Below are 27,388 nucleotides of genomic sequence, written 5' to 3'. Positions count from 1 at the left end.
CAGCATATTAATTACATTGCTCCAATGTCTCGTCTTGGGAGATATGTCCCTTTTTTGCCTTTTTTTTAATAAGCTGTAGGAGTACTTTCTGAAAGTATCAAGAGTAGTTTCCAGCAACTGGGGTAATTTTAGGCATGTAACCAATAAATAACCTTTCCACCATAATTTTAACTCGTTGACACTTTTATTCAGTGTGAATTACACTTTTTTTCTGAGTCAGAGGTATTCCTGTCGAAATTTTGTTTTCATTTTTTTCAAATTTAGACCAATTTAAATAAGATCATAAAGTTTTTAGCTTTTTTTCTTTATTAAAACTTTAATATCATATGCACTGAATGTAACTTTTTAATGTAAATATTATTAAGTAAACATGATTAAGTTTGCTTTTCAGTTCAATATATAAAATGTACTGAGTGTGATGCATTACTGAGAATGGCCTGAGCCTGTATTCATAAAAATACTGAAGTTAAGATTTCCATTTAGAGTACCAGTAGACGTCCATTGCTTTTGAAGAAAAAACTGTCCTTTACGAACAAATATAACCTTAAGATGTGTTATGCATACGGGCCCCCATTTTTCAGCTTTATATTATTTTGTCAGTTTTGTTGACCAAATAAAGATATTGAAGGAGATTTCATGATATTTATTTTTTAGCTTAGTATACCTAGCCGAAGACTATTTGTGCTTTTGCTTTCCATCGTATGTCGCCCGCTGTTAACATTCCGAAAATTTTCTCTCAAAAACCACTGAAGGGATTTACTTTGAACTTGGCACAGTCTATCTTTCATGTCCTTATGCTACATTTTAAGCTCACCTGACCATCAAGTTGCATCCGTCGTCCGTCGTAATCTTTTCACATTTTCATCTTCTTCTCTGAAACCACTGGACGGATTTAAACGAAACTTTATAGGAATGTTCAGTTGAAGGTTCTTTACGAACTTACTTATTTTTTGTTCTGGTTCAATGAAAAACAGGTTCGCTATAGCAAATCTTAGATTCTCATTGGCCGATTTTCTAAAATCTTCTCCTCTGAAACTGTTAGGCTAAATGTTTTGAAACTTCACAGTAATGACGAACGACAGATTTATTTGCTAATTTAGTTGCGTTGGAATATTTGAAAGCTTCCGTCCTTCCACCGAAACATTTCTTGTGGACACTCTAGAATCAGCATGCTTCGTTTGATGATAGTCCAAAACAATATCACGGATGCTTTTGAATTTCAAAGTCAGAGGTCAAGGTCGCAGTAATACTTGTAATTGTTTATGTTGTCCATATCATCCCTTTGTGGACACTTTAGAATCAAAATCTTTCAATGAGTTTTGACGAGTTTTGATGATAGTCCTTTGTATCTACTCGGAAGCTATCGATTTTCAAGGTAAAAGGTCAAGGTCTCAGCGTGGGAATGGTGGTGTGTGTGCGGTGAAATGTTAGTCTGAATCATGCTTTACAGCGTTAAGAGTCGTTACTTTCAGGGTTTTTGTCTCGCCAGCGACTTCTGTCGCAGAAAGCGAGACTTAGGAATAGTGATCCGGTGGCGTTAGCGCTTGATTTAAAAGCTTTATTTTCCAGAAGGTAGATGACCTGGATAATTCATACTTTATATATAGATGCCTTATGTTACGAACTTTTCGTCTGTCATGACGATTTTCCTTGTCGTCATTTCCATGGTTCAGTAACTACTTGAGGAAAAAAATCTTTTTCTTTTGCAATGATAATTTCTCGCTTAATATAAGTAATAGGATACCCGTATATTTGATATGTACTACCTTGCAAGGTCCTCATGTCTGTCAGTCAGTTTTCACTTGGCCTCGACATCATTGCATGGATCAGTTAACAAGGTTAATGTTTGTTTATGTGTTACATATTTGTTTTTCGTTCATTTTTTTTTTCATAAATAAGGCCGTTAGTTTTCTCGTTTGAATTGTTTTACAGTGTCTTATCGGGGCCTCTTATAGCTGACTATGCGGTATGGGCTTTGCTCATTGTTGAAGGCCGTACGATGACCTATAGTTGTTAATGTCTGTGTCATTTTGGTCTTTTGTGGATAGTTGTCTCATTGGCAATCATACCACATCTTCTTTTTTATAAGTCCATATCTATAAAGCAACAGGTCTTCTATAATTGGTTGTGCAATGGTTGTAAGTTGTTCATGTCCAACTGGCAGGTGACATCTGACCGTGACCTCATTTTCATGATTCAGTGGTCAAAGTATATTTTTTTTGGTGTTTTGGTCTATTTTGCAGATACTATAAGTATCCAGTCAATTATATTTGGTGTATGGAATGTTTGTAAGGTGTACATGTCTGTCTGTCAATAATAATCTGACCTTGACCTCTTTTTCATGGTTGACTGGCCAAATTAAAAATTTGTGATATGGTCTATTTCTCAGAAGTCAATTATATTTCGTGTATGGATTCCATTCTGGCAATAATCATTTGACCTTGACCTCAAGGTCATGGTTCATTGGCCAATGTTACATTTATCTGATTTGGCCTTCTTTCAGATACTAAAGGGATAGTATAACTATATTTGGTGTAGGGAATAATTGTAAGGTGTGTATGTCTGTTAAGTAGGTGTAAGTTGATCTTGACCTATATTTCATGGTCAAGGTTATTTTTAAGAGGTTTATTCGGAGATACTTTTAGCAATAGGTCAACTAGATTTGTTGTATGGAATGAGTGCATGAACTACATTTCTGTCTGAAAGGGTTTATCTCACCTTCGTCTCATGTACATTGATCATTTAAATGTTAATTTATTTATAATGCTTGTGGTTTAAACTTGTTTTTTATACTTACAACATAAGTTATATTATGAACACTGGAACAGGCGAGACATTTCAGTGTGTCCACTCTTTTTCATACGAATCGAAATGTTGCTCATAGTGCTCAAAGCTATGCTAATACGACTCATGTCTATTTTTGAGGAATTTTGGACACAAGACACAAACACCTAACAAGTGAGTGAAAGAGACCGAGAGAGTCGTTGCTCGCAGGGTACCTCATACTACTCGTATGGTTGCTCATACGACTCGTGGCTTTTTCGTATGACTCGTTGGCTTGCTCATACGACTCATGGTTACATTTTGCATCGGCCACAGTCTCTCTTCTCCTCCTTTGCTGTCAAAATAACGCCAAAAGTAGGAAAAGCAAGGTTGTGAGCACGGATCAGAGCAGTGTGGATCACCGGGGGTACCGGGAATAGGAACGGAAAAGAGCCCATTGGAGCGAGAAAAAAAAACAAAAGACAAAGGTGGGGATAAGTTGTGAGGGGAGAGCTATTTTGAGCGAAAAGAAGAAAAGAAAAAGGTTGGGATACGGTGCAAGAGAGCGCAAAAGAAGAAGAATTTTTTTTAGCAAAAAGAACAAAAGACCAACGTTTGGATACGGTGTGAGATAGAGCAAATGAAAGAGAAGCATTGGAGAATATCTCAGAGAATTGACATACTGAACAAGATGGAACAAGTGTAATTAGCAAACAGTTGATTGACAGTTCAAGTATCAAAAGACCTATATATGTACGCACTCGGTCTGATATACAACAAAAATCATTAGCATGGTTATTTCCACGTATCATTTTGGAACGTTTACAAAGTCAAAAGCCAAGATCTTTATAAAAAAAAACTACCATATTTTGTACCTGTGTGATAGAAGAACATCGGTTACACCCATTTTCGTAAGGTACTGCTTTGTATATCACTACATGCAAATACAAAAGAGCGAGAGCATAAACCAATTTATTTATTTTGTATCTCTTTCATTTTCATAGCTGTTGAATAAACCAGCGACGCAAACTTAGGTATAGCGCTACTGACTCGTCGACGTTTTCGGGTGGTTTCAGTAGATTTTCCTCCATATAAATGCATCCCAACTCAAAAATCTCTTCTTCGCATGGGTACTCGTCCTCTTCAGCGCATTCTGATCGACAAAAGTGTAGCACGTCGTCATCGACCGGTCGAATATGCTCCTCAGCATTGAACAAGTCGGGATAAAGATACATGTTGACAGGCCGTCCATGAAAAACATACTCTCTACTTCTCCTAATATAATGAGTGTTCCATACCTGCGCAGTGTCATCTAGTTCGTTCTGTAAAAAAGACAAAGCCATTTTTCATTTTTAATCAGGACAAAAGGCCAATCAAATCACAAGATTTTCAAATGCAATCTGATTAAAATCTTCCCCATTAATTGTACACTACCGTTAGAAGTAGGGCTGATCAGTTTGTTCCAAATGTCCCTATAAAAATCCAATCTTGTTGGCGTAATTGTCTTCTCTAGGTTCTGATTGGCAAACATGCATTAAGACGAAACGTCGACTGAAAGTATATGTGTCATTCTCAAAATATGTCAAGATTCAACAGCACACAATTAAAAGGTAGGGGAAGTGGGTGTTCCGGGTATGTGCACCCCCTTTTTTTTGGAAAATTTTGTTAAATTCATGTGAAATATAGGCCAAAATCGGCAAATAGTAGCCTGGCACACCACCACTCCTCATTTGTTCTAGCACCCTTCCTTTTCAAAATTCTCGGATCGTCCCCCTTGGACGGATTTGTTATCACATAAACAACACGACGGGTGCCGCATGTGGAGCAGGATCTGCTTACCCTTCCGGAGCACCTGAGATCACCCCTAGTTTTTTGGTGGGGTTCGTGTTGTTTATTCTTTAGTTTTCTATGTTGTGTCGTGTGTGCTGTTGTTTGTTTGTCTTTTTCATTTTTAGCCATGGCGTTGTCAGTTTGTTTTAGATTTATGAGTTTGACTGTCCCTTTGGTATCTTTCGTCCCTCTTCTACAATTTCGCGTTACCGAGAAATTCTAATGTGGGTAACTTTTTTCTATGATGTTATTTTTTTTTCTGTTCCAGATCACATTTGATATGTATGTCGTTTACGAGTTTATACGTTAAAATAGGATATTACTTATTACAAAAACTCCTATACGTTACAATCATTAGAAGTCAGGTACAATTTATGGAATAAATGCCAATCAGATACCAAATCATCGAACAATTAAAGCGTGACATACGGAGGCCGCCATGCAGCATGTACACCATGTACGACCGTCTATGTATGGTCCCATAGGGCATCATGAGGATATGCCAACTTAACACCAAGGCAAACCAAATGAGAAACCTTCTCCCAGAAAGAAATTAAAAGATTAATTCAAATACAAACTCTGACAAAGGTTCCTGGCATAAGACAGGCGCACACTTAAAAATATGAGGCGGGGTTAAACGTATTTAATGCAGCCTGTCCCTGATATACCAAGATGAGAATAACAATTTTGAACAAGTAAAACGTACAATCTAAATAAGAATTAAAAAGGATCCAATTCATCGAGAAAAATCATAGACAATTTACCATGTTTACAGAAAAAGAAGACAAAACATAAATAAAAAGATTCACAAGAGAACACTCGCTGTTGCTGACAGGCAGCTCAGACAACCTAAACGACTGATAATAGAAAAAAAACCCAAGCACCTCGATATCAAATCCTTCATCCTAAAATAAATTAGTCAAATGAAGATTACTACGATGAATACGGAGTGACATTCCAATGATTTAGTAGATACAGTAGATCGTGTAATGACCTAACTGATAACTAAAATAAAACAATTTTGAAGTGTAAGCCAATTACGTAGTTATGCTCCAAGCAACGTATCAAAAAATCTATATTTTCCCTTAAAATACCGTTTGTGAGGGATTGATTAAAAAACATAATACATTCCTTATATCAAAATAAGAACTGGTATCAAAAAGGATCTTTCAAAGAAAGCCTATTGCCATGAGCTCATATTGGAAGGTAAAATATTTCTACAAATAGAAAAGAAAGGTACCTGAAGTAACTGCATGCAACAAAATTGAATTGTCAAGTTTGTCTCCTGAAAATTGACCTCGTTCCTGAAGGCCTTTCATCGCTGATATCCATACTTGACAGCACTTCTTTCGCAAAATGCCCCACCAGGACTCAATTCTAGTGTTCATAGTGCTTTTTCCGTAAATGAAAGGTATTGTCACTTCATCTCCAGCAAACAACGTCTGCATTACTGCAACCAGCCCATTTTCTGTGCCCATATCACCTCTCATGCTATATGGATGACCTCTATGCTCTTCTATTGCGTCTATAAAATACCTAGCTATGACTTTTGGATTACTACTAGATCTACCAACTTTGAGCCATATTATTTTCCTGGAAAACCCATCGATGCAAGCATTGATGCATAAGCCATATCTTTTCAATTTATCGTAGGAGTCCAAATGCCAACAAAAATATGGCCCCCTTGAAAAATATTCTCTTCTTTTTAGTCTTCGCCGGGCTCTAAGATATACCCCCTCTGGATCGATTGTGTTAAGCATGAGGCTAATGTGGTCTCTTTTTATTTTAAACCCGTGCCGCTTACACTTCTGATACATCCAACGATATCCATGCGCTGGTCCGTATGAAGTGACTTGCGTATGAACAAAGTTAAATACAGATCGAATATTTGAGTAGTCTTTTCTACGAGCAAGATTCATTTCTTTTAAATACCTCTTAACCTGACGAAGTGATATACTAATGGCATGATTCATTTGTAAAATCTTGACAATATCTCTATAAAAGAATTCCATTTCAAAATATCTCTTCACCAAACGAAGCACGTTTACCTACAAAAGAAACTGTCAAGATCAAATATTTTTGTATATATCTATAATACTAAAATAACGAGGTCGAATTTGTCAGCCGTCATGGGGTAAAAATGACAAACCAAAGAATTCAACTTTATATATAGCTAATATTAGAACAATGGTGTTGATTAGAATTTACACCACTCAAGACTCGTTTGTTTTCCACATAACATTAACAAGTTCCGGGTAGAATCCGATATCGATATAAATAATATATTCACCTGTTACCTATTACCTTATCTGTACGTTGCGCATCTTACAGGCGCACCACAAAACGGTGTATTTAGGATTTTGCTATATACACGGGTCATAATCAAAGGGTTGACACTTCTAAATTCAATCATTGTCATATTGTTCCCTATTGTAGTATTTTAATCAGTATGACTATCTAAGATGTCAATACGAATACAAAAAATCTGGACTTAAAATAAGGCGTATAGGTAGTTTTCGATTTGTTAGCCGGCATGACTTAAAACAGCGAATCAAGGAATTCAACTTTATTTATAACTAATATAGGACAATGCTGTTATTAAAAAATACTCCAATATTACCAATAACTGATAAAATCCAGGTCGACGGGTTCAAACAGAAAGATTTTGAAAGCAGAGAAAACTGTGAAACTTATAATCGGCATGACTTTATCAGATGACAATACTAGTACTAAAATAAGGCTTACGCATAGTTATATACTTTAATTCCGTCACGGACCCGTGATATCACGGGTGTGTTCTAGTATATACAAATGTTATGACTTTGGAACTTTGTTGTAATTTTTGTCTTTTTGTCTACATACATATAGAAGATCTTCCGATTATCCGACTATAGAATTCAAAAGAAAGAGTTCCTCATATCTCATTGAATTGATAAAATGTTTACCCAAAGGATTACTATACACATAATTGATAAAAATTGGGATGAAAATATAATCCTTTTTAGCTCACCTAACTGAAAGTCAGTGTGAGCTTTTACCATCATGTTGCGTCCGTCATCCGTCGTAAACTTTTACATTTTCACCTTCTTCTCTGAAACCACTTGACGGATTTTGACGAAACTATGCAGGAATGTTACCAACAATCCTACCTTTGTTTTGGTCCAATTAAAAACATGGCCGCTACAGCAAATCTTAGATTATGAGCCTAGATCGTTCATATGACGGTCAATGGCACATTAAACAGATGTCAATATTTCTTCTAAAGGATGAACAAACACAATCAAAACATAAAAATGTACCTCCTCTAAAGTTTGGACGCTGATTTATCAACCCATCAAGAAGTACTGTCCCTTTTTCTACCTTCCTGACGGAAATGATCGTGTTCTTCAGTGTTTACAGTATGATTTCTAAGAGAACTCTACCATGTTTTGTTTATACTGTAAACATTCACTAATTGACGAATTTGTTCAATTGATTTATTCAGATATTGCCATAGAGATTTCTTACGCATATCATATATTCCCAGCTAAATGCACCTATAATAGTGACACATCACCATAACATCATATATAAAACAAGCTTTAAAACACACAAATCATACTTACTCTTTCCGCCGTGTTGACTGTCACCATTGTGTAATAAGTTGACACGTGATAAGAAGCAATTAAATAATCCGAGATAACGATATAACAATCCGAGATCTCGATATAACAGTTTCGTTTTCTCGAGATAACGATATAATAATCCGAGATCTCGATATAACAGTTTCGTTTTCTCGAGATAACGATATATTTTTTATCGAGATCTCGATATATTAAACCGAGATAACGATTTAATAATCCGAGATCTCGATATAACAGTTTCGTTTTCTCGAGATAACGATATATTAAAGTTTCGTTTTCTCGAGATAACGATATAATAATCCGAGATCTCGATATAACAGTTTCGTTTTCTCGAGATAACGATATATTTTTTATCGAGATCTCGATATATTAAACCGAGATAACGATTTAATAATCCGAGATCTCGATATAACAGTTTCGTTTTATCGAGATAACGATATATTTTTTATCGAGATCTCGATATAACAGTTTCGTTTTCTCGAGATAACGATATATTTTTTATCGAGATCTCGGTAAAACGGTAATGTTTTATCGTGATCTCGAATTAAAAAAAATATTTTCTAATGTTTTATGTGTCCCCTTACGGCTTCCGTAGAAAGCAATCAATTTGCGGAAATTGTGTTTGAATTAGATACGACACGTTTTAAGAATTATGAAGATAATGTTTCACATGCAGTAATTGCCATGTACAGTTTTGTTTGATCTTTGCAGGTATGGTTTAAAAACAGAAGAGCAAAGTGGCGAAAACAAAAGCGTGAGGAGGAAGCTGCAAAACAAAAGACAACCAAAACAGAGACAAAAACACAAAAATGTGAAACAGTAGTTAATGATACAAACCCCTCAAATGAGGAGATGGGAGAGGATATGACAATCTCCGTAGATGACGAGGAAAGTATTGTGTCAGACAGTCGGTTATGTTCAAGTTCAGACGAGGAGTGTGGGGACAATGCAGCCTCCATACCAGATAATGACGTCACACTAGGAAGTGAATTAAATCCACATCATGGCAAATTTCCATTAAATTCAGTATATGAAAGGACAGAGAATGAAAATTTACCGGATAAAGCAGACAGTCAGGATGTTAAGACAATGTGTAATTCATGATTTGTTTTTTTTTCCTGGACACATTATCTTGTAGTCATCATTTAATATCCTTGTACACTCTTTAACGGACAATTTTCCGCTTGGCACTTCAAGATAAAATATCTAGTCTTCGTAAATTACAAACTAATTTGCGATACAGCTAATATTACTATAGACTTGTCTAAAGTGAACGTGGAAATGTTTATGTCGTCAAAGAGACCAAACCTTAATGTGAAAACTTGTATTAAATCATATTCAAATCTATAATAAAAATTAAGAAAATATTTACATAATCAATGTATAGGAAAATGTTTTTGTTACAACGTGACAACTTTGCAATATGATGTTTCAAAAGTAGCCTCGTCTTCAGTTGAGTTTTAATCTTTCTTTGCTCTTTTTAGTTGTTGTCGATTTTGGGTTTGTCATGTCTGTCCATTTTTTTATAGTATGGTCTGTCCTATTTCGAAATATGAGTTGTGATTGTCCCTTAGTGCTGTCTTTTTGTTTTTGAAACTCAGACTCGAGGAATGAAAGCCATTTTGTAGATTTTTTAAGGAATGTAAACATTTATTTTTTCCATCCTTATGGTTTGGTTCAAAGAGACAACAACCCGATCAAAGAGTAAACAAATCAGCAATATGTTTTCATTACAGCGAGAAAATCCAGCACACAGATGTGTCGTTATTACCATTACTGCAATGGCGTTTTATATTTCAATAAAAGAACACTATACATAACTGATGTATTATAAAGTCAAAGATTTTGTTAGCAACAAATTACTTAAAACATCCTGAATTATTTAAAAGATAAAAGGTTTTCTTTGGAAGTTAGGCTGCACAAGTAGAAATCGTGCTGTTTATAGAGCTCGTAAAATTAAGTCACGATACCTATAAAGTTAAAGGTCCTTAATGAATAAACTAATTTTAAAAGGTCCTCAATTCGCAAAATACATATAGTAAACTGAATATTGGAATTTTGTCTTTATGTGTTCTGGCAATGATTTCATTCCAAAATTTGTGCAAACTACCAGAGCTTAGTAATGAGAGTAACACGTGCTTTCCTGGCAGAACACACATAGACACATACTAAAAAATAAAACAAAACAAAAAGGAATGATGGGAAAAGAAAGCACAAACATCCACGAGCCTGTTGACTAATCGAACAGAAAAAAAAGTTAATAAGTTAGCACATACCTAAACAGAGACGGTGGATAGAACTGTTTATAAATACACACCAAGAACAACCAAAAAATTAACACAAGATAAATCATCCTAAATCACATTTCTATAATGTTTTCTTTTTTTTTAATTTACCTTTTTCGATCATTTTCATGGTTATGCTTTTCTTATTCTGCTGATAATTGCATTTTCGTACTAAATCCGTTGCAATTGTACTGATTGATTGATGGTCGTATTACTAGCATCCAGCAATGCATGGCAAGTACTCTTAGATAAGTTAGGGGAGGTTTGAGTACTTACATTACAGGCAACAGTTGTTTACTGATGGTCAAATTTCATAAATTCATTATGAAAATACAATTAGAGTGTTAAATTTTATGGTATCAAATTAACTCAAAAAGGAGCGTTTGCTTTTATGCTTTTATGCCTGCTTCAACCGCCATACGAATCCACAAACAGTCGATATGCGGCAATCTGGAAAAGAGACTAGTGATAAATTTACAAATCTGACGACTTTTCTGTTAACTGAAGATCTAATTTCGAATCAGAAGACTGCAGACCATTCGTTATAGTTCAGTATAAATCAGGCCGTTTGTTTACGGTTCTGAATTGTTTCGAATTATCATCTCGGGTCCTATAAAAGCATACGATATGTTAGTTTTTCTCACTGTTGAGGGCAATATGACAACCTGTTCTCGTTCACATCATTGTCATTTGGTCTTTAATGGAAAGTTGTTTCATTGGCCATTATAAATTCTTTTAAGACTTGCAGATGGGAACATGAATTGCTGACATATATACGATAGAGTACAGCTGTATACATCATGATGAAATAGATGTAAGAAGATACTATCTGTCTTTGAGGCTGACATATATACGATAGAGTACAGCTGTATATATCATGATGAAATAGATGTAAGAAGATACTATCTGTCTTTAAGACTAAACATCTATAACAAGTCAATGAGCAGAAAAAGAAGGAAAAGTATCAGTCCACAAAACATTACACAGAAAACTGAAGACTGAGATACACAATTTCAACATATGCCGAAGACAGGAACTACTCAACAGAATTCACCTACATCGTGTTGGAACCTTGTTATAAACTAATTTCATTTTCTACGTGGAAGAGTTCTATGACTTTGTGTTCGCAAACTTGTTGTTGTTGGGTTTTTTTTAATATGCATTTACAACTATAAATGCTGCCTGGTAATTTTAATTTCATATAATACTATAAACAGTATAAACAGTGTTACTGGAGGAAACTAAACGTATATTTATTTCAATTGTCAAATTCTAACTAAATAAAGCCAGCAGTATAAGCCTCGACTCGATTTACCGGGCTCGCAACTACTTGTCGAGAGCGGGAGGTTGTGGGTTCAATTCCCGATGAGGCAACTCTCCAAAACTTTGTGGGCTCAATTCCCCATGGGGCAACTCCCAAAATCTTTAAAATAGTTATTTACAGCACCTTCAATAGGCAACCACGGCATTTTAGAATAAGCAAAGACTTGATCAACCAGAATCAGAATAATTTGAAAGCGTATCCGTTCAGATTTTAAAGATTTATAGAAAATGAAATTCCCTTTTAACAAAGCTTAGAAAATACATTAATGTATTATTCGAAGGAGCAATTGAATTTTTGCCTTGTCACTTCATGCAAAAAGGAGTTTTTTTCAACTGCATTTTATGTCAAATTTACCGTATACTATACCATTTACTGACATTTCTAAAACAGGACTTCATATATTCCTGTTTTGATCTAGTTTGATTATTCTTAAAACGAATAATTGTAACATCATTGGTAACCTATGGAAAATGGATTACAAATCAATACACTCTTGTTGACTACAGACGAATCTATATTGCAAACAATTGTGTTATTTCTACCATCCTATTTTCCTTCTGTTAACATTTGGAACCCTTAGAAAGAACTTCAAGCCTTGAATATTGCTGAACAGCCTCTAGTAGTGGTTTATAGCCACTGAAGGTAAATGAGACAAATGAAGTTGGATGTTCTGCACGGTGTACTATATTGCTGACATCTTCAAAGCAAGTTTTAAGATTGATGAAATTAAGTGAAACAGCAATTCAAACAAATGTTTTCTACGACATCCAATTGTGTTTGATCTGTAGTAAGAGTATATATACTAGTATATAATAAGACGTGTCATGATTGCAAATGAGACAGCATCCGTCAATTTACAGAAACTTTGCATCAACTCTTAATAATGTCCGTATTTGATTTATAGTAACTTTGTCCTTTATTTTGCGGTGGAAATGAACCTTTCTTTGCGTCATTCTAGATTTCAGACTCGACCATTTAATGTATATCGATAACCTTTTTTCATCCTGAATATAAATGCTATTTTTTTTTTCATTTGATGAAATAACTTTATCTTACCAATTCTTAGTAACCCTTAATTTTTGACATAAGGTTACCATCATCATTATATTTCTCTTTCGCAATTTTTTCAAGGCTGAAATATATTTTTTCTGATGACAAAGTAAATGTATACAAAGTATTTTTTTTATTAAATTGAAAGCAAAACATATATTCATTAGTTTAATCGTCTTCCATCCTGAAATGATGAAATATCCCGTCTGTATTTACAGTTCGTCATACAAAATAGATAAATATCAAGTAAAGCAGCAGTACCGAAACAAATAAAATCTTCGATTAGAATGAAGAACATAAAGAAACATTATAGTGTCGTGACAGACCTGGTCTTTTTATTGCAGAAATTATGTTTTTGTGTGCAAAAGGATGATACCTTAAATTGTTCATGAATATTTAAATATACAATTTCTTAAAGAATTACACATTAATGACAGCTGTTAATAAAAGAAGTATGTCTCTAAGGACAATAATGTCCCCGCTCATGATTTGCATTATCCCATATTTTTTTTAAATGGGCATACACAGTCCCAGGTTATGGGAGTGTTGGAATCCCGGTGTGAAACCCCACCATATTATGTATGTATACGCTTCCCCCAAGTCAGGAACGTGTAATTCAGTGGTTATCGTTTGTTGTTGTGTTACATATTTGTTGTTCAATCATTATTTTGTACATAAATCAGGCCGTTATTTTTCTCGTTTGAATTGTTTAACATTTGTTATTTCGGGGCTTTTTATAGCTAATCATGTGGTATGGGCTTTGTTCATTGTTGAAGTCCGTACGGTCACATATAGTTGGTAATTTCTATGTCATTTGGTCTCTTGTGAAGAGTTGTCTCATTAGCAATCATACCACATCTTCCTTTTATAATCACTCTAAGAACAGTTTATGACTCAGAACCCTTTGATCTCTATCTACGTGTTGTTATTATTAGCATTGAGACCAACTTAAGTTAGAGTGAGGAAACGACAAAGAATGGTTTCATTAGGGCGTACCTTCAGTGTCCAAATTCGAAGACTGCATGTCTGCTTATTTTGTATATTAAGGTTTTTTTTAAATCAGGATGAGGCAAACTTATAAGAAAGAGTGCGGAAACGAATATGGAACGGACAGAAAGACGGACGGACGGAAGAATGGTCAAGGGTAACACTTTTACATGCACCCTTTGTCTACAACGGGGTCATAAAAACTGACGTTAAAAAATAGATCATAAAAGTATATTACTGTCTATCTGCCTGTCAACAGATAACCGCTATCGTAGAGGTTTTCGGAACATTCTGGTTACCTTGGATAAAAAATACATAAAGCCAACATTCTAATGTATCTCATATTTTTATTTAAAATAAAACCGATTGTTCTATAGTTTGGCAAAATAGTTTTGCTTTTGATGATCATAAATGAAATATTTTGTTCAGATTCCCCCATGAGTTGGGTAAAACCACCTTGTCAAAGTCTGTCAACTGCTTGGTTTTTTATTCAAAGAGAGACTACTCAATTCAACATAATAATCTATAACATAAGTAAATTTCATTTCGTTACATTATTATTAAATTAGCATTCCAATAGTTTGAGTTTTGTCTCTAATTTTCATCATTTGCAATTTTTAATACAGTAATTTTGTAAACACTTTAATCTGATGCAATGCCAAAAGAACATAGTAAATTTGTGTAGTTTTCAAAACAGATAAGAATAAATGACGTATATCTGTATAAGGAAGTGTTTTCCGATGTCTTTGATCGTTCTTATACAAGAAAACAATGGTCTAGATTGTTAATGAAATAACCCGAACTCCTTCGTCGTTCGGGTTAAACAGGGTCACTCGAGCTGTGCAAATTAAATCCCATATACCGACTTGCTTGGTCAATAACTATAACTTAATAGAAAATAAACTCAGATAATCTCATTTTAAAAAAAGGAATGTATAGTAAGTTTTGCTATTTTGTAGTATAGCAAGAAATACGTAAAGATTTTCTTAAACCTAGGAAAGCAATCTTCTTATTTTTCATTTTCAGTCAGAAAATTTTCTTTCTATTTGCATAAAGGGAGTAGTGCCTTCAAAAGAAGATGTGGTATGATTGCAAACGAGACAAATCTCCACAAGAAACCAAAATAACACAGTAATTAACAACTATAGGTCACCGTATGGCCTTCAACAATGAGCAAAGCCCATACCGCATTGTCAGCTATAAAAGGCCCCAAAATGACAATATAAAACAATTCAAACGAGAAAACGAACTATTTATGTACAAAAAAAAGAACGAAAAACAAATATGTAACACATAAACAAACGACAACCGCTGAGTTACAGTCTCCTGACTTGGGACAGTTACATACATACATAATGTGGCGGGGTTAAAAATGTTAGCGGGATCCCAACCCTCCCCTAATCTGTGACAGTGTCAATTGACAGAGTCAACTTGATTTTTCAAAACCTGTAGCTTAAAAGCGAGGTCGGTAACCTATGATATTTATGACTAGTTATTTTGAAAATATCTGATATAAAATTATAAACTACACCTTGGCAAGGTTTAAACAAATTCTGTAATTTTAAGAGTCTCTGAAATTAGAAAATGGTTAAGGACCCATCCCAAAAGAGCTCTATTTTTTGTTTGTAACTTTGATAAAGTACGACTCCATCCCAAATCTAAGTCAAGTAGTACTTCCAATTTTGACTGTCCCTCTTGTATCTTTCGTACCTCTTTTATGATTCACTCCGTTTAACTGGCAATGATGACCATTAAAAAACATCAATTGGTATATTATTTACAAACAGAAATCAAGCTTTCAAAAAACCGATAACGTGGCGTTGAAAGATCTACAATGTAATCAAAGCTTGATTTTATTTTTACACGAGACGACACTTTATGTGTTAGAATATAAGAAACACCAAAGCACCCAAAGGAAATATAGGCGACCGTTCGCTTGCCAAAATATGAATTTTAACACAGAGATGTCTCGCCTGCACTTTAGCAAAATCAAAAGCCGCAATGATTTCATATTAAACTGCGATGATTATATAAGAGTGGATATCCATTCAGATCAGGAAACTTCACATCCAATATGTAATTACTTCAAAGTCAGTATACAATGACTAAATAGATCCTTGCAAATGGGTTACGTGTAATAATAAAATAACAAATACCAATGGTCTCGTACAAGTACTTCAAAAACTCTTAACCATATTAAAATAATAACATATGACAATAAAAAACAAATCAGTCACTGAATCAGTTGAAGCAAAACATTCTGCTTTGAAAGGGATACTTATGGTACAACAGCAGATCAAATAGCAATTGTTTAGTAAACGTACTGCACATAATTATTAATAAATAACATACATAAAAAGCATTCTGATAGTATTGCATGACGATACATAGTCCCCTAACGGTAAAAGGTCATTCTACTTGAACTAAATGCTTACTTGATCTATAACTTGTGATGGTGTAAACTTTATAACAAATAGTAAAATAAATATATCTAAACATAACAAAAATAAAGTGTGAGAAACTGAATATTTGAGTGATTTGTCGAAGTCCAAGGACAATAACTCTTCCAAAACACAATAATCCTCTTCCAAAACACAATAATCCGAACCGAACGAAGTTTGAACTTGATCTGTAACTTGTTATGGTAAAACTATATAAATAATGTCCGAATTATCTGAATTTAAGTTTGATTTGGTGGGGGGGGGATACTTATGTGTCCCCGTCGGCCTTCTTCGGTATAGGACTTAAATTAAAGAGTAATGTGTCTATATGGGTGATGCCCCGCTTGCATATATATAATGTTATAAAGGAACATTACTCAAGAACGATAAAAAGTAATGATACTCAAATTCGTACTTGGTCTGTGTTTTTTGGTAATAAGCATTGTGTATAAGTTTTTGGTATAGGCATACTTAAGTAAAGAGTATGGAAACAAGACATTCCATTTGTAAAAGGTGCATAACTCCATAAAGGTTAAAGTGACACCACCCAGTTGAGAATGAAAACCAATTTCGGGACGTACGGACGGATGGACATACATACCGACTAACACTAACGAGGTTAAAACTGTATGCCCTCTCCGCTGCGGCAGGAGTAAAGAAACTATAAAAAAAAAATCCAATGTCTATGAAGCTTGACTAAGGGATAGAATAGCGAAAACTGAAATGCAAGAAAGAATACGCATTCAACGGTAAATCGTTTATCAATTGTCAAGTAACAGTTCTTCTTAAAAGTACATCTTATTCGAAGCTGAAACTTTGGAATAAAGAAACCCTTCCGAAGTCAATAAAGCATGACTATGAGAATTGTATATGAAGCATGAAACTTAAATAGAAGATGCTAATGCAACACCATACTGAATACAAATGGTATAGTTTACTTTTCTATAAGCTCACTAATAAACAAAAAAGATGATTTTGAAATTTGATGGCAAAAATTACGTTGTCACTCATGTATATGAGGGACAGAGCCTCATATTCTTTCTGCAATTGAATTAAGCATAAAACATATAAGAGGATATCAATAATACAATTGAGAATGGAAATGGGGAATGTGTCAAAGAGACAACAACCCGACCATAAAAGAGACAACAGCAGAAGGTCACCAATAGGTCTTCAATGCAGCGAGAAATTCCCGCACCCGGAGGCGTCCTTCAGATGGCCCCTAAAGGACCAGGTTAATGTATACATTAACCTCGCCTTAAGAGAAAATAATATTGAACAGAGTCCAAAGCAATTGAAGTCGGAGACTCAAAAAATATTTAAGTGGGTGGAGCTGGATATTTTCCCCGTATCTTTTGTGCATATGTTACATATTGTAACAGAATACCATGCATCAATGGTATATCGTAAATACTACTTAATAAAATACAAAACAAAAACAAAATCTGAATAAAAGAGAAGCAAAAAACAAACGACGAACCATGCCTTTAAGATGTATCAGTTAAGGAGCATGGATGCTGATTCATCTGTATACCAAATATCAATGATTTATTTATTCCGGTTAGACCTAATCATAATAAACCGTTGACACAGCGATGTGTTTAGCCTATCGGCAGAAAATTCACAAAAAGACTTTCTGATGGACTGCAACGTTAGTAATTATTTTAAAAGTTTCTAGACCATGGCATAGAGGACAGTGCGTCAATGTGATCTATAATAAGTAGTTGCTATATCAAACAGCGTCCTTATCCGACATCGGAGTCAACATATGTCTCACCTTCCGCGACTTTTGTCCCAGGCGAGACATGTTGACTCCGATGATTCAGTCATTGAAGATCGCATGTGTCTTGCTTCGCGACATTACTTTTAGGCTAAACATGAAAATGAAGGGGAAATGAGAAATGAAGAATGTGTCCATCGGACACAGATGATCCCTTGCTTGCATCCAACATTATAAAGCGGCATAACTAAAGAACTGTAAAAGTGACGCCATTTAAATTCGAAATTGATCTGTGTGTTATGGTAATGAGCATTGTGTAGAAAGTTCATACGATTCAAATTCATTCAATACTTGTTAAGGGTCATAACTCAAGAACAATAAAAGTGACACATCCAAAAACCTGATCTGTGTTTTGTGATAATATGCATTGTGTACAAGTTTCTTAAATATTCGGTTGAAGCAACCAAAAGTTAGAGAACGATAACTAATTTTGCAACATATACGTATACGAACAAACAAGGGTGACACTAAATGCTCCCTTTGCCGCGGTGGGGGCATAAAAAGAGTTTTTTTTTTATATCAGGGCAACACATTCGTGATCTCAATTCATAACTATAATTTAATATCAAATAATAAATAAATTGAACATTGACGATCATTGACTGTAACTATTGAATAATTTGGTTTTATCTCCATTCGGTTGAATACACAGAAAATTCGTGAAATATTGATAAACCAATCGCCTGGACGTTACCTCATAAATGTTTTGTTTACTTTCAATTATTATCTTTTCTATTTAAGTTAGTCCTTTTCAATTTCTACACCATCTGAACTGATACGTCTATACAATGACGGTTGTGAGGTCCTTATAGAGCAATAAATAAATAGTTATTTGATTATATTATTGAATGAAGCGTTCGTTACCTAAACTGGTATCAATTTTTACAGCAATAGTCGAACGAAATAACGTATTTAGCCAAACGATATTGGATGACAAGCTATCTACGTAGAACTCTTGTTTAATGGGCGGAATATGTTCCCCAATACACCGTGTGCAACAAATATCAAAGATCTATTAAATTAAATTATATCCTTTTGAGACATAAATTACCAAAGACGAAGGCAAATGGTTGCATGCTTGAGCTATCAGATTCCTTGTTGTCACGTAATATGGCTTATCTCCGACTAATTTTATCGTCAATTCAGTTTATCTCCTAGATCCGTTGCATGCTGTGTTCCTTCGTTCAACATTTAACTGGTGGTAATGAGATTGGCTTAGCTATGAAGCACAAACGGAACCTACTTTGATTTGCAAATTTAGAAATTTGTATATTAAAATTGTATAGCTCAGTATTGTGTCTGATAATGGTTTGTAAATTCCTTTCTTCTATAAATGTCTTAGAACACAGCAATTAAGAATTACTCAACTTAACGAATGCACATTTTGTACATAGGCATGATAGACCACTCAATACTTTTGCGACAATTTAATCTTTCGACATCTTGCTTCAAACTAAGAATTAATGTGATTAAAGTATAACATAAAAGAACGGGACTGAATTCTTAATTAAGGACTGTTTGCGTGTGTTTGGACAAATTGGTCATGTTTTGTAAAGATACTGCATATTTAGGGTATTTCAAAGTGTTATCAGATTACTGAGCAAGTAAAATTTAACAGAACAAACACCTAAATTGACCTCCTGATAATTAATTAAAATCTTATTTGCTTATCTGTTTTTGCAAATTGAATATAAAGTATTCCTAGGCACCAAAGTTTAGGTTTTACATGAAAAAGGATTGATTATCCTCCACGATTGATTCCATCTATCAATCCCATGCTTCAGGGGATACACAGGCTCACAGGGAAATCAATAAGAACTGGTGAATAGACACGAACAACATATCTATTACCAAGCATTCAGAGGGTATATAATTTGGTGTCCGTTTCTCCGCTTGAGAGGTACATTTGCCTGTGCAGGATGTAAACACTGTTATGTCGGGTCGGATGTGGTTTTAGAGTCATGTGCCTCGTAAGGAGAGTGCCATGTTCAGTGTTCGTTCACGGAGCACTGGTGTATTGCAAAATTTCTGTCCCTAACACCGTCTAAATTCCTAACATTCCTCGTCTTCCAGTACCATGCCTCTGAAATTCTTGTCGATAGTTCCGTCACTCGTGTTATACCACCAACCGTTACACATAAAACATGACGTGTAACATGAAAGTAGATATCAAGAGTGATAGGAATGCTATTAGGTTCCGTTCTTTATTCGTCATATATATTTCATCTACAAAAGTAAGATCATACAAAACCAATCCTCTTAGTTCTCGTGAAATACTAGATATCTTTGTAGGTTTTTCTTGTTGGATTGTTGTCCCATTGAGGTATATGTTTTATTCAGGTTATTCATTATTGCGTAAACATGGATAATAGGAGTAGGTATCACTCAAACCCATTCGAATAAGAAGCTTTTAATGTAACTATATAATATGTTTATCTCCTTTTAAAAAAGCCCATAGATAGCAAAAACTAATATTCATAACAAAAGCCTCGTATATCATATTAAGGATTGTATCCCCCTTGTGCAAAGCTCTGGTTTCTTGCCCATTTTGGTTATCCTCATGCAGTTCTGATTCCTTGCCCACTTTGGTTACCCTCATGCAAAGTTCTGATTTCTTGCCCACTTCGGTTACCCTAATGAAAAGCTTTGATTCCTAGCCCACTTCGGTTACCCTCATGCAAAGTTCTGATTTCTTGCCCACCTCGGTTACCCTAATGAAAAGCTTTGATTCCTAGCCCACTTTGGTTACCCTCATGCAAAGTTCTGATTCCTTACCCACTTTGGTTAAGCAAATTTCGGATTATTCACCCTCTTTAGTTACCCTCATGCAAAGTTCGGGTTCCTTACCCACTTTGGTAACCCTTATGCAAAACTTCGATTTCTTGTCCACTTCGGTTACCCTCATGTTAACCTATGATTCCCTGCCCAATTTGGTTACCCTCATGCAAAGCTCCGATTCCTTGCCCACTTTGGTTACCCTCCTGCAGTTCTGATTCCTTGCCCACTTTGGTTACCCTCATGCAAAGTTCTGATACCTTGTCCACTTTGGTTATCGTCCTGCAAAGCTCTGATTCCTTACCCACTTTGGTTACACTCAAGCAAATTTCGGATTTCTCACCCATTTTGGTTACCCTCATGCAAAGCTCTGTTCCTTGCCCACTTTGGTTACCCTCATGCAAAGTTCCGATTTCTTGCCCACTTCGGTTACCCTAATGAAAAGCTTCGATTCCTAGCCCACTTCGGTTACCCTCATGCAAAGTTCTGATTTCTTGCCAACCTCTGTTACCCTAATGAAAAGCTTTGATTCCTAGCCCACTTTGGTTACCCTCATGCAAAGTTCTGATACCTTACCCACTTTGGTTACCCTTAAGCAAATTTCGGATTATTCACCCTCTTTAGTTACCCTCATGCAAAGTTCGGGTTCCTTACCAACTTTGGTAACCCTTATGCAAAACTTCGATTTCTTGTCCACTTCGGTTACCCTCATGTTAACCTTTGATTCCCTGCCCAATTTGGTTACCCTCATGCAAAGCTCCGATTCCTTGCCCACTTTGGTTACCCTCATGCAGTTCTGATTCCTTGCCCACTTTGGTTACCCTCATGCAAAGTTCTGATACCTTGTCCACTTTGGTTATCGTCCTGCAAAGCTCTGATTCCTTACCCACTTTGGTTACAATCAAGCAAATTTCGGATTCCTCACCCATTTTGGTTACCCTCATGCAAAGCTCTGTTTCCTTGCCCACTTTGGTTACTCTCATGCAAGTTCTGACTCCTTACCCACTTTGGTTACCTCATGCAAAGTTCTGATTCCTTGCCCGCTTTTGTTACCCTCATGCAAAGTTCTGATTCCTTGTCCACTTTCGTTACCCTCATGCAAAGTTCTGATACCTTACCCACTTTGGTTACCCTTAAGCAAATTTCGGATTATTCACCCTCTTTAGTTACCCTCATGCAAAGTTCGGGTTCCTTACCCACTTTGGTAACCCTTATGCAAAACTTCGATTTCTTGTCCACTTCGGTTACCCTCATGTTAACCTATGATTCCCTGCCCAATTTGGTTACCCTCATGCAAAGTTCAGATTCCTTGCCCACTTTGGTTACTCTCATGCAAAGCTCCGATTCCTGACCCACTTTGGTTACTCTCATGCAAAGTTTTGATTCCTTGCCCACTTTGGTTACTCTCATGCAAAGTTCTGATTCCTTGCCCACTTTGGTTACCCTCATGCAAAATTCTGATTCCTCACCTACTTTGGTTACCCTCATGCAAAGCTCCGATTCCTTGCCCGCTTCGGTTACTCTCATGCAAAGTTCTATTTCCTTCCCACTGCGGTTACACTCATACAAAGTTTAGATTACTTGCCCTACTTCGGTCAGCCTCATGCAAAGCTCCGATTCCTTACCCACTTTGGTTACCTCATGCAAAGTTCAGTTTCCTTGCCCACTTTGGTTACTCTCATGCAAAGTTCTGAATCCTTGCCCACTTTGGTTACTCTCATGCAAAGTTCTGATTCCTTACCAACTTAGGTTACCTCATGCGTGAAAGTTCAGATTACTTGCCCTACTTCTGTCAGCCTCATGCAAAGCTCCGATTCCTTGCCCACTTTGGTTACTCTCATGCAAAGTTCTGATTCCTTACCCACTTTAGTTATACTGTGTTTTCCTCTTTTGTTTATCAGCCTTTCGTTTGTTTTTTTAAAGGTTTGGATTTTCATATTATTTGGCCTCGAGCACCACTGAAAAATCATTTAATGTCGAAATGCGCATTTTGGTGCAGTAAAATCGGTTCCGTTTAATGTTATTATCTAGAAGACATTGCCGAAAAAATATGAACTGTTTTACTGATTATGATTGATTTTTTTTAAAATTCTTATAAAGATAAAGGCTACAGGTATCAAATGAACATAAGTAGGAATGAACATTGCATTGTTGTAGTTGATTGGACTAAGAAAGATATCTCCAATTTTAAAGATTTCTTTGACAATGACATCATTTGTATATCAATTGTTATCTAAACATTATTTAGGGTTGGTAACTGGTGTACAAGGTTGAAGCAAAAAAATATTTCCACGCCCCTGAGTTGCTAATCAGAAACCAACAATAATGTGTCCATAGTATAAAGATGCCCCACCCGCACTACCATTTTCTATGTTCAGTGGGCCGTGAAATAGGGATCAAAGTTCTAATTTGGCATTAAAATGAGAAAGATCATATCATAGGGAACATGTGTAACAAGTTTCAAGTTGATTGGAATTCAACTTCATAAAAAAATACCTTGACCAGAAACCTGAAGCGGGACAGACGAACAAGGGTAAAACTTAATGCACGCTCCGTAGTGGAGAGGGGCATACAACCCTGTACTACAATAACTTCTAAAGCTTTGAGTGAACTTTTTTATTGAATTTTCAGAAAAAGCGTAATGAGAACCAATACGACAATCCTTCATATTAAATGGGGCTATTTGTAGATTGTGAAACTTTTTGTCTGTAAAATAACCTTTCTATTAGTGCACTATAAGCGTTGTAAAAACTATCTGCGTACATGAAGTTGCATTATCAAGCTGCATACCAAATAATATAATATTAAATAGAAGCCAAAATTGACGAAACACGAGTATTGTAAAATTTCTAATTATCGGTAAACATGAAGTTGCTGCACAGATGCAAAACAACTTCCTTATACATAACAACCCAACACTATCAAGTTGCTAACCAAATATAAAATCATTTCCTTGAATAGAAGCCTTGAAACTTTCCACGAAAATTCTACAAAAGGTCTTTAGAATGGACGCAGTGAGGCGGTCGGTGCTAGAGTTCCTTCCGCCGACGAAGGTTTATAAGATTAATATCTTTCATGTGGAGATAATTCTAATGAAGTCGAAATTTCTTTTCAATTTGTAAATAAAGGACTATACGACTTACCTTTAAGTGTTATAAACATCAATTATACTTCATTTTCATTTTCATAAAAGCGAGTACAAGACCATTTCTTGGCGCGCGCAGGTTTTCAATTGAGGTCAAGGTCAGATGAACCATGCCAGGCAGACATGTACAGCTTGCAATCCTTCTATACAACAAATATAGTTGACCTATTGCTTATAGTTTAAGAAAAACAGACCAAAACATAACCAGATGCTCCATAGGGCGCCGCATTATACGACCACAGAGGCCGAACCCTACAATGAACCGTTGGGGCAAGTATGGACAAAACATTCAAGCTTGATACAGCTCTGAATTTGGATTGTGATTAAATAGTTTATACAGGTTTCTGACACAGAATGAATGTGGTCTAATCAACTTAAATTTACCTATTATGGTCCAAAATACAAAATCTAAATACATGGCCATGGATTTATTCAGCATATCAAAGAATCCCAAGAATTCAATTTTTGATGAAATCAAACAAAGTTTAATTTTGGACTCTTTTGATCAAAATATTTTTGCGGTCGTATAAAACTTGACAATGAGCAATAAACCGTGAAAATGAGGCCAAGGTCAGATAAAACCTGCGAGACTGACATGTGCATCATAAAATATGCCCATACACCAACTATAGATGACCTATTGCGTATAGTATTAGAAAAAAAGACCAAAACTCAAAAACTTAACTTTGACCACAGAACCATGAAAATTAGGTTAAGGTCAGATGACACCTGCCAGCTATGTGCATGGGACACCAGTCAATTTCTGAAGGAATAAAGTTCAATAAGTCTCATAAGAAACTCATGAAAAACTAAAGGGAATGTCATTTTAATAGATATAAACCAGTCACCAAAGTTTCTTGATAACTGCTCTAAGCATTGACCGAAAACTTGGAAAAAAACTTTTAATGAATAAAATCCGAAAAATAGTCCGAAACGTAAAATCAAAAATTTATAAAAATCGAAAGAGAGCTTACCTCAATAGATATAAAAAAAATTCACCAAAGTTTCGTGAAAACTGCTGAAAGCATTTTTGTGTTAATGACTGAAAATTGGAAAATTTCCCTTTTTTTAATGAATAAAACCCCAAAATTCGGAAACTTTAAATCTGTAATTTAAATTTAAAAAAAAAAAAAAACCGAAAGGGAGTCACGTCAATAGATATAAACAAATCACCAAAGTCTGATGCCTATTTGATTAAGCATTTTTTGAGTTATTGTCAGACATGTTGACGACGGACAGACGGATGAACAACGGTGTAAACGGGCGTATAAAAATAAAAAAAAAAATACTCTCGAAACCCGTTTCGTGTTTTCACCATATACCATATCGGCCAACAATTTCGTTGTTTGTCGTATACGTATGTGTAAAATGAAGAGATGAAAAAGATACAATTGTATAAACAAACAAACCAGAGGCTCTAAAGAGCCGGTGTCGCTCACCTTGATCTATGTGAATATTAAATAAAGGAAGCAGATGGATTCATGACAAAATTGTGTTTTGGTGATGGTGATGTGTTTGTAGATCTAACTTTACTAAACAGTCTTGCTGCTTACACTTATCTCTATCTATAATGAACTTGGCCCCGTAGTTTCAGTGGAAAATGTTAATAAAAATTTACAAATTTTATGAAAATTGTTAAAAATTGACTATAAAGGACAATAACTCCTCAGGGGGTCAATTGACCATTTCGTTCATGTTGACTTATTTGTAAATCTTACTTTGCTGAACATTATTGCTGTTTAAAGTTTATCTCTATCTATAATAATATTCAAGATAATAACCAAAAACAGCAAAATTTCCTTAAAATTACTGATTCAGGGGCAGCAACCCAACAACAGGTTGACTGATTCATCTGAAAATTTCAGGGCAGATAGATCTTGACCTGATAAATAATTTTACCCCCATGTCAGATTTGCTCTAAATGGTTTGGTTTTTGAGTTATAAACCAAAAACTGCATTTTACCAATATGTTCTATTTTTAGCTGTGGCGGCCATCTTGATTTGATGGCCGGGTCACCGGACACATTTCTAGATACCCCAAAGATGATCGTGGCCAAGTTTGGATTAATTTGGCTCAGTAGTTTCAGAGGAGAAGATTTTTGTAAATGATAACCAAGATTTACAAAATTGGTAAAAAATTGACAATAAAGGGCAATAACTCCTAAAGGGGTCAACTGACCATTTTGGTCATGTTGACTTATTTGTAAATCTTACTTTGCTGAACATTATTGCTGTTTACAGTTTATCTCTATCTATAATAATATTCAAGATAGAATCATATTCTAAACAGTGTGGTTGTGGCCATTGATTGACGACCTGAATTATCCCATTGACTGGGACAGATTAGGTCAACGTTTGTCTGTAACGACCACTGCTCACTACTTACTTAGTGTAGAATCTAAACTGTGGGGTCACCAAAGGTTCTTAACGCCTTTAATAATAAAATAATTCGAAAAATAATCAGGAATGACCTTTATGTTTTGATTTATATTATTGATATTAATCAAAACATCGTATTATTCCTGATTAGTTTTCTGAATTACTTTATTTAGGTGTTGAGAACCTTTGGTGACCCCACAGTTTCCGTGTCTTGAACAAGTTCATAGTGAGCAGTTGTCGTTAAAGACAAACGTTCACATAATTTGTCCCAGTCAATGGGATAATTTAGGCTGTCAATCAATGGCCACAGCCACACTGTTTTGAATATGATTCTAATAACCAAAAACAGCAAAATTTCCTTAAAATTACCAATTCAGGGGCAGCAACCCAACAACGGGTTGTCAGATTCATCTGAAAATTTCAGGGCAGATAGATCTTGACCTGATAAACAATTTTACCCTGTCAGATTTGCTTTGGTTATGAGTTATAAGCCAAAAACTGCATTTTACCCCTATGTTCTATTTTTAGCCATGGCGGCCAGCTTGGTTGGAAGGCCGGGTCATCGGACACACTTTTTAAACTAAATACCCAAATGATGATTGTGGCCAAGTTTGGTTTAATTTGGCCCAGTAGTTTCAGAGGAGAAGATTTTTGTAAAAGTTAACAACGACGACGGGCCAGGTGAGCTAAAAAGAAGATGTGGTATGATTGCCAATGAGACAACTCTCCACAAAAGACCAAATGACACAGACATTAACAACTATATGTCACCATACGGCCTCCAACAATGAGCAAAGCCCATGCCGAATAGTCAGCTATAAAAGGCCCCGCAATGACAATTCAAACAAGAAAACTAACGGCCCAATTTAAAACCAGATGCTCCGCAGGGCGTAACTTTATACGACCGCAGAGGTTGAACCCTGAACGGTTGGGGCAAGTACGGACACAACATTCAAGCTGGATTCAGCTCTAAATTTGGATTGTGATTAAATAGTTGACACAGCAT

At 35.4% G+C, this 27,388-nt stretch overlaps 1 protein-coding gene across 1 annotated transcript in view; it reads left to right on the top strand.

The window, feature by feature from the left end:
• Positions 1-9,592, top strand: part of LOC139516949 (uncharacterized) — a 31,871-nt gene extending 22,279 nt beyond the window's left edge. The window contains exon 3 of the mRNA XM_071307436.1: positions 8,928-9,592. Within this exon, the coding sequence (XP_071163537.1) occupies positions 8,928-9,320 (393 nt within the window). The 3' untranslated portion in view covers positions 9,321-9,592. The remainder of the gene's footprint in view (positions 1-8,927) is intronic.
• The last annotated feature ends 17,796 nt before the right edge of the window (positions 9,593-27,388 follow it).

The sequence above is a fragment of the Mytilus edulis genome, chromosome 3 (genome assembly GCF_963676685.1).
Source record: "Mytilus edulis chromosome 3, xbMytEdul2.2, whole genome shotgun sequence".
NCBI lineage: Eukaryota > Metazoa > Mollusca > Bivalvia > Mytilida > Mytilidae > Mytilus > Mytilus edulis.
Note: the sequence above shows the minus strand (reverse complement) of the source record. Positions and strands in the feature narration are given on the sequence as shown.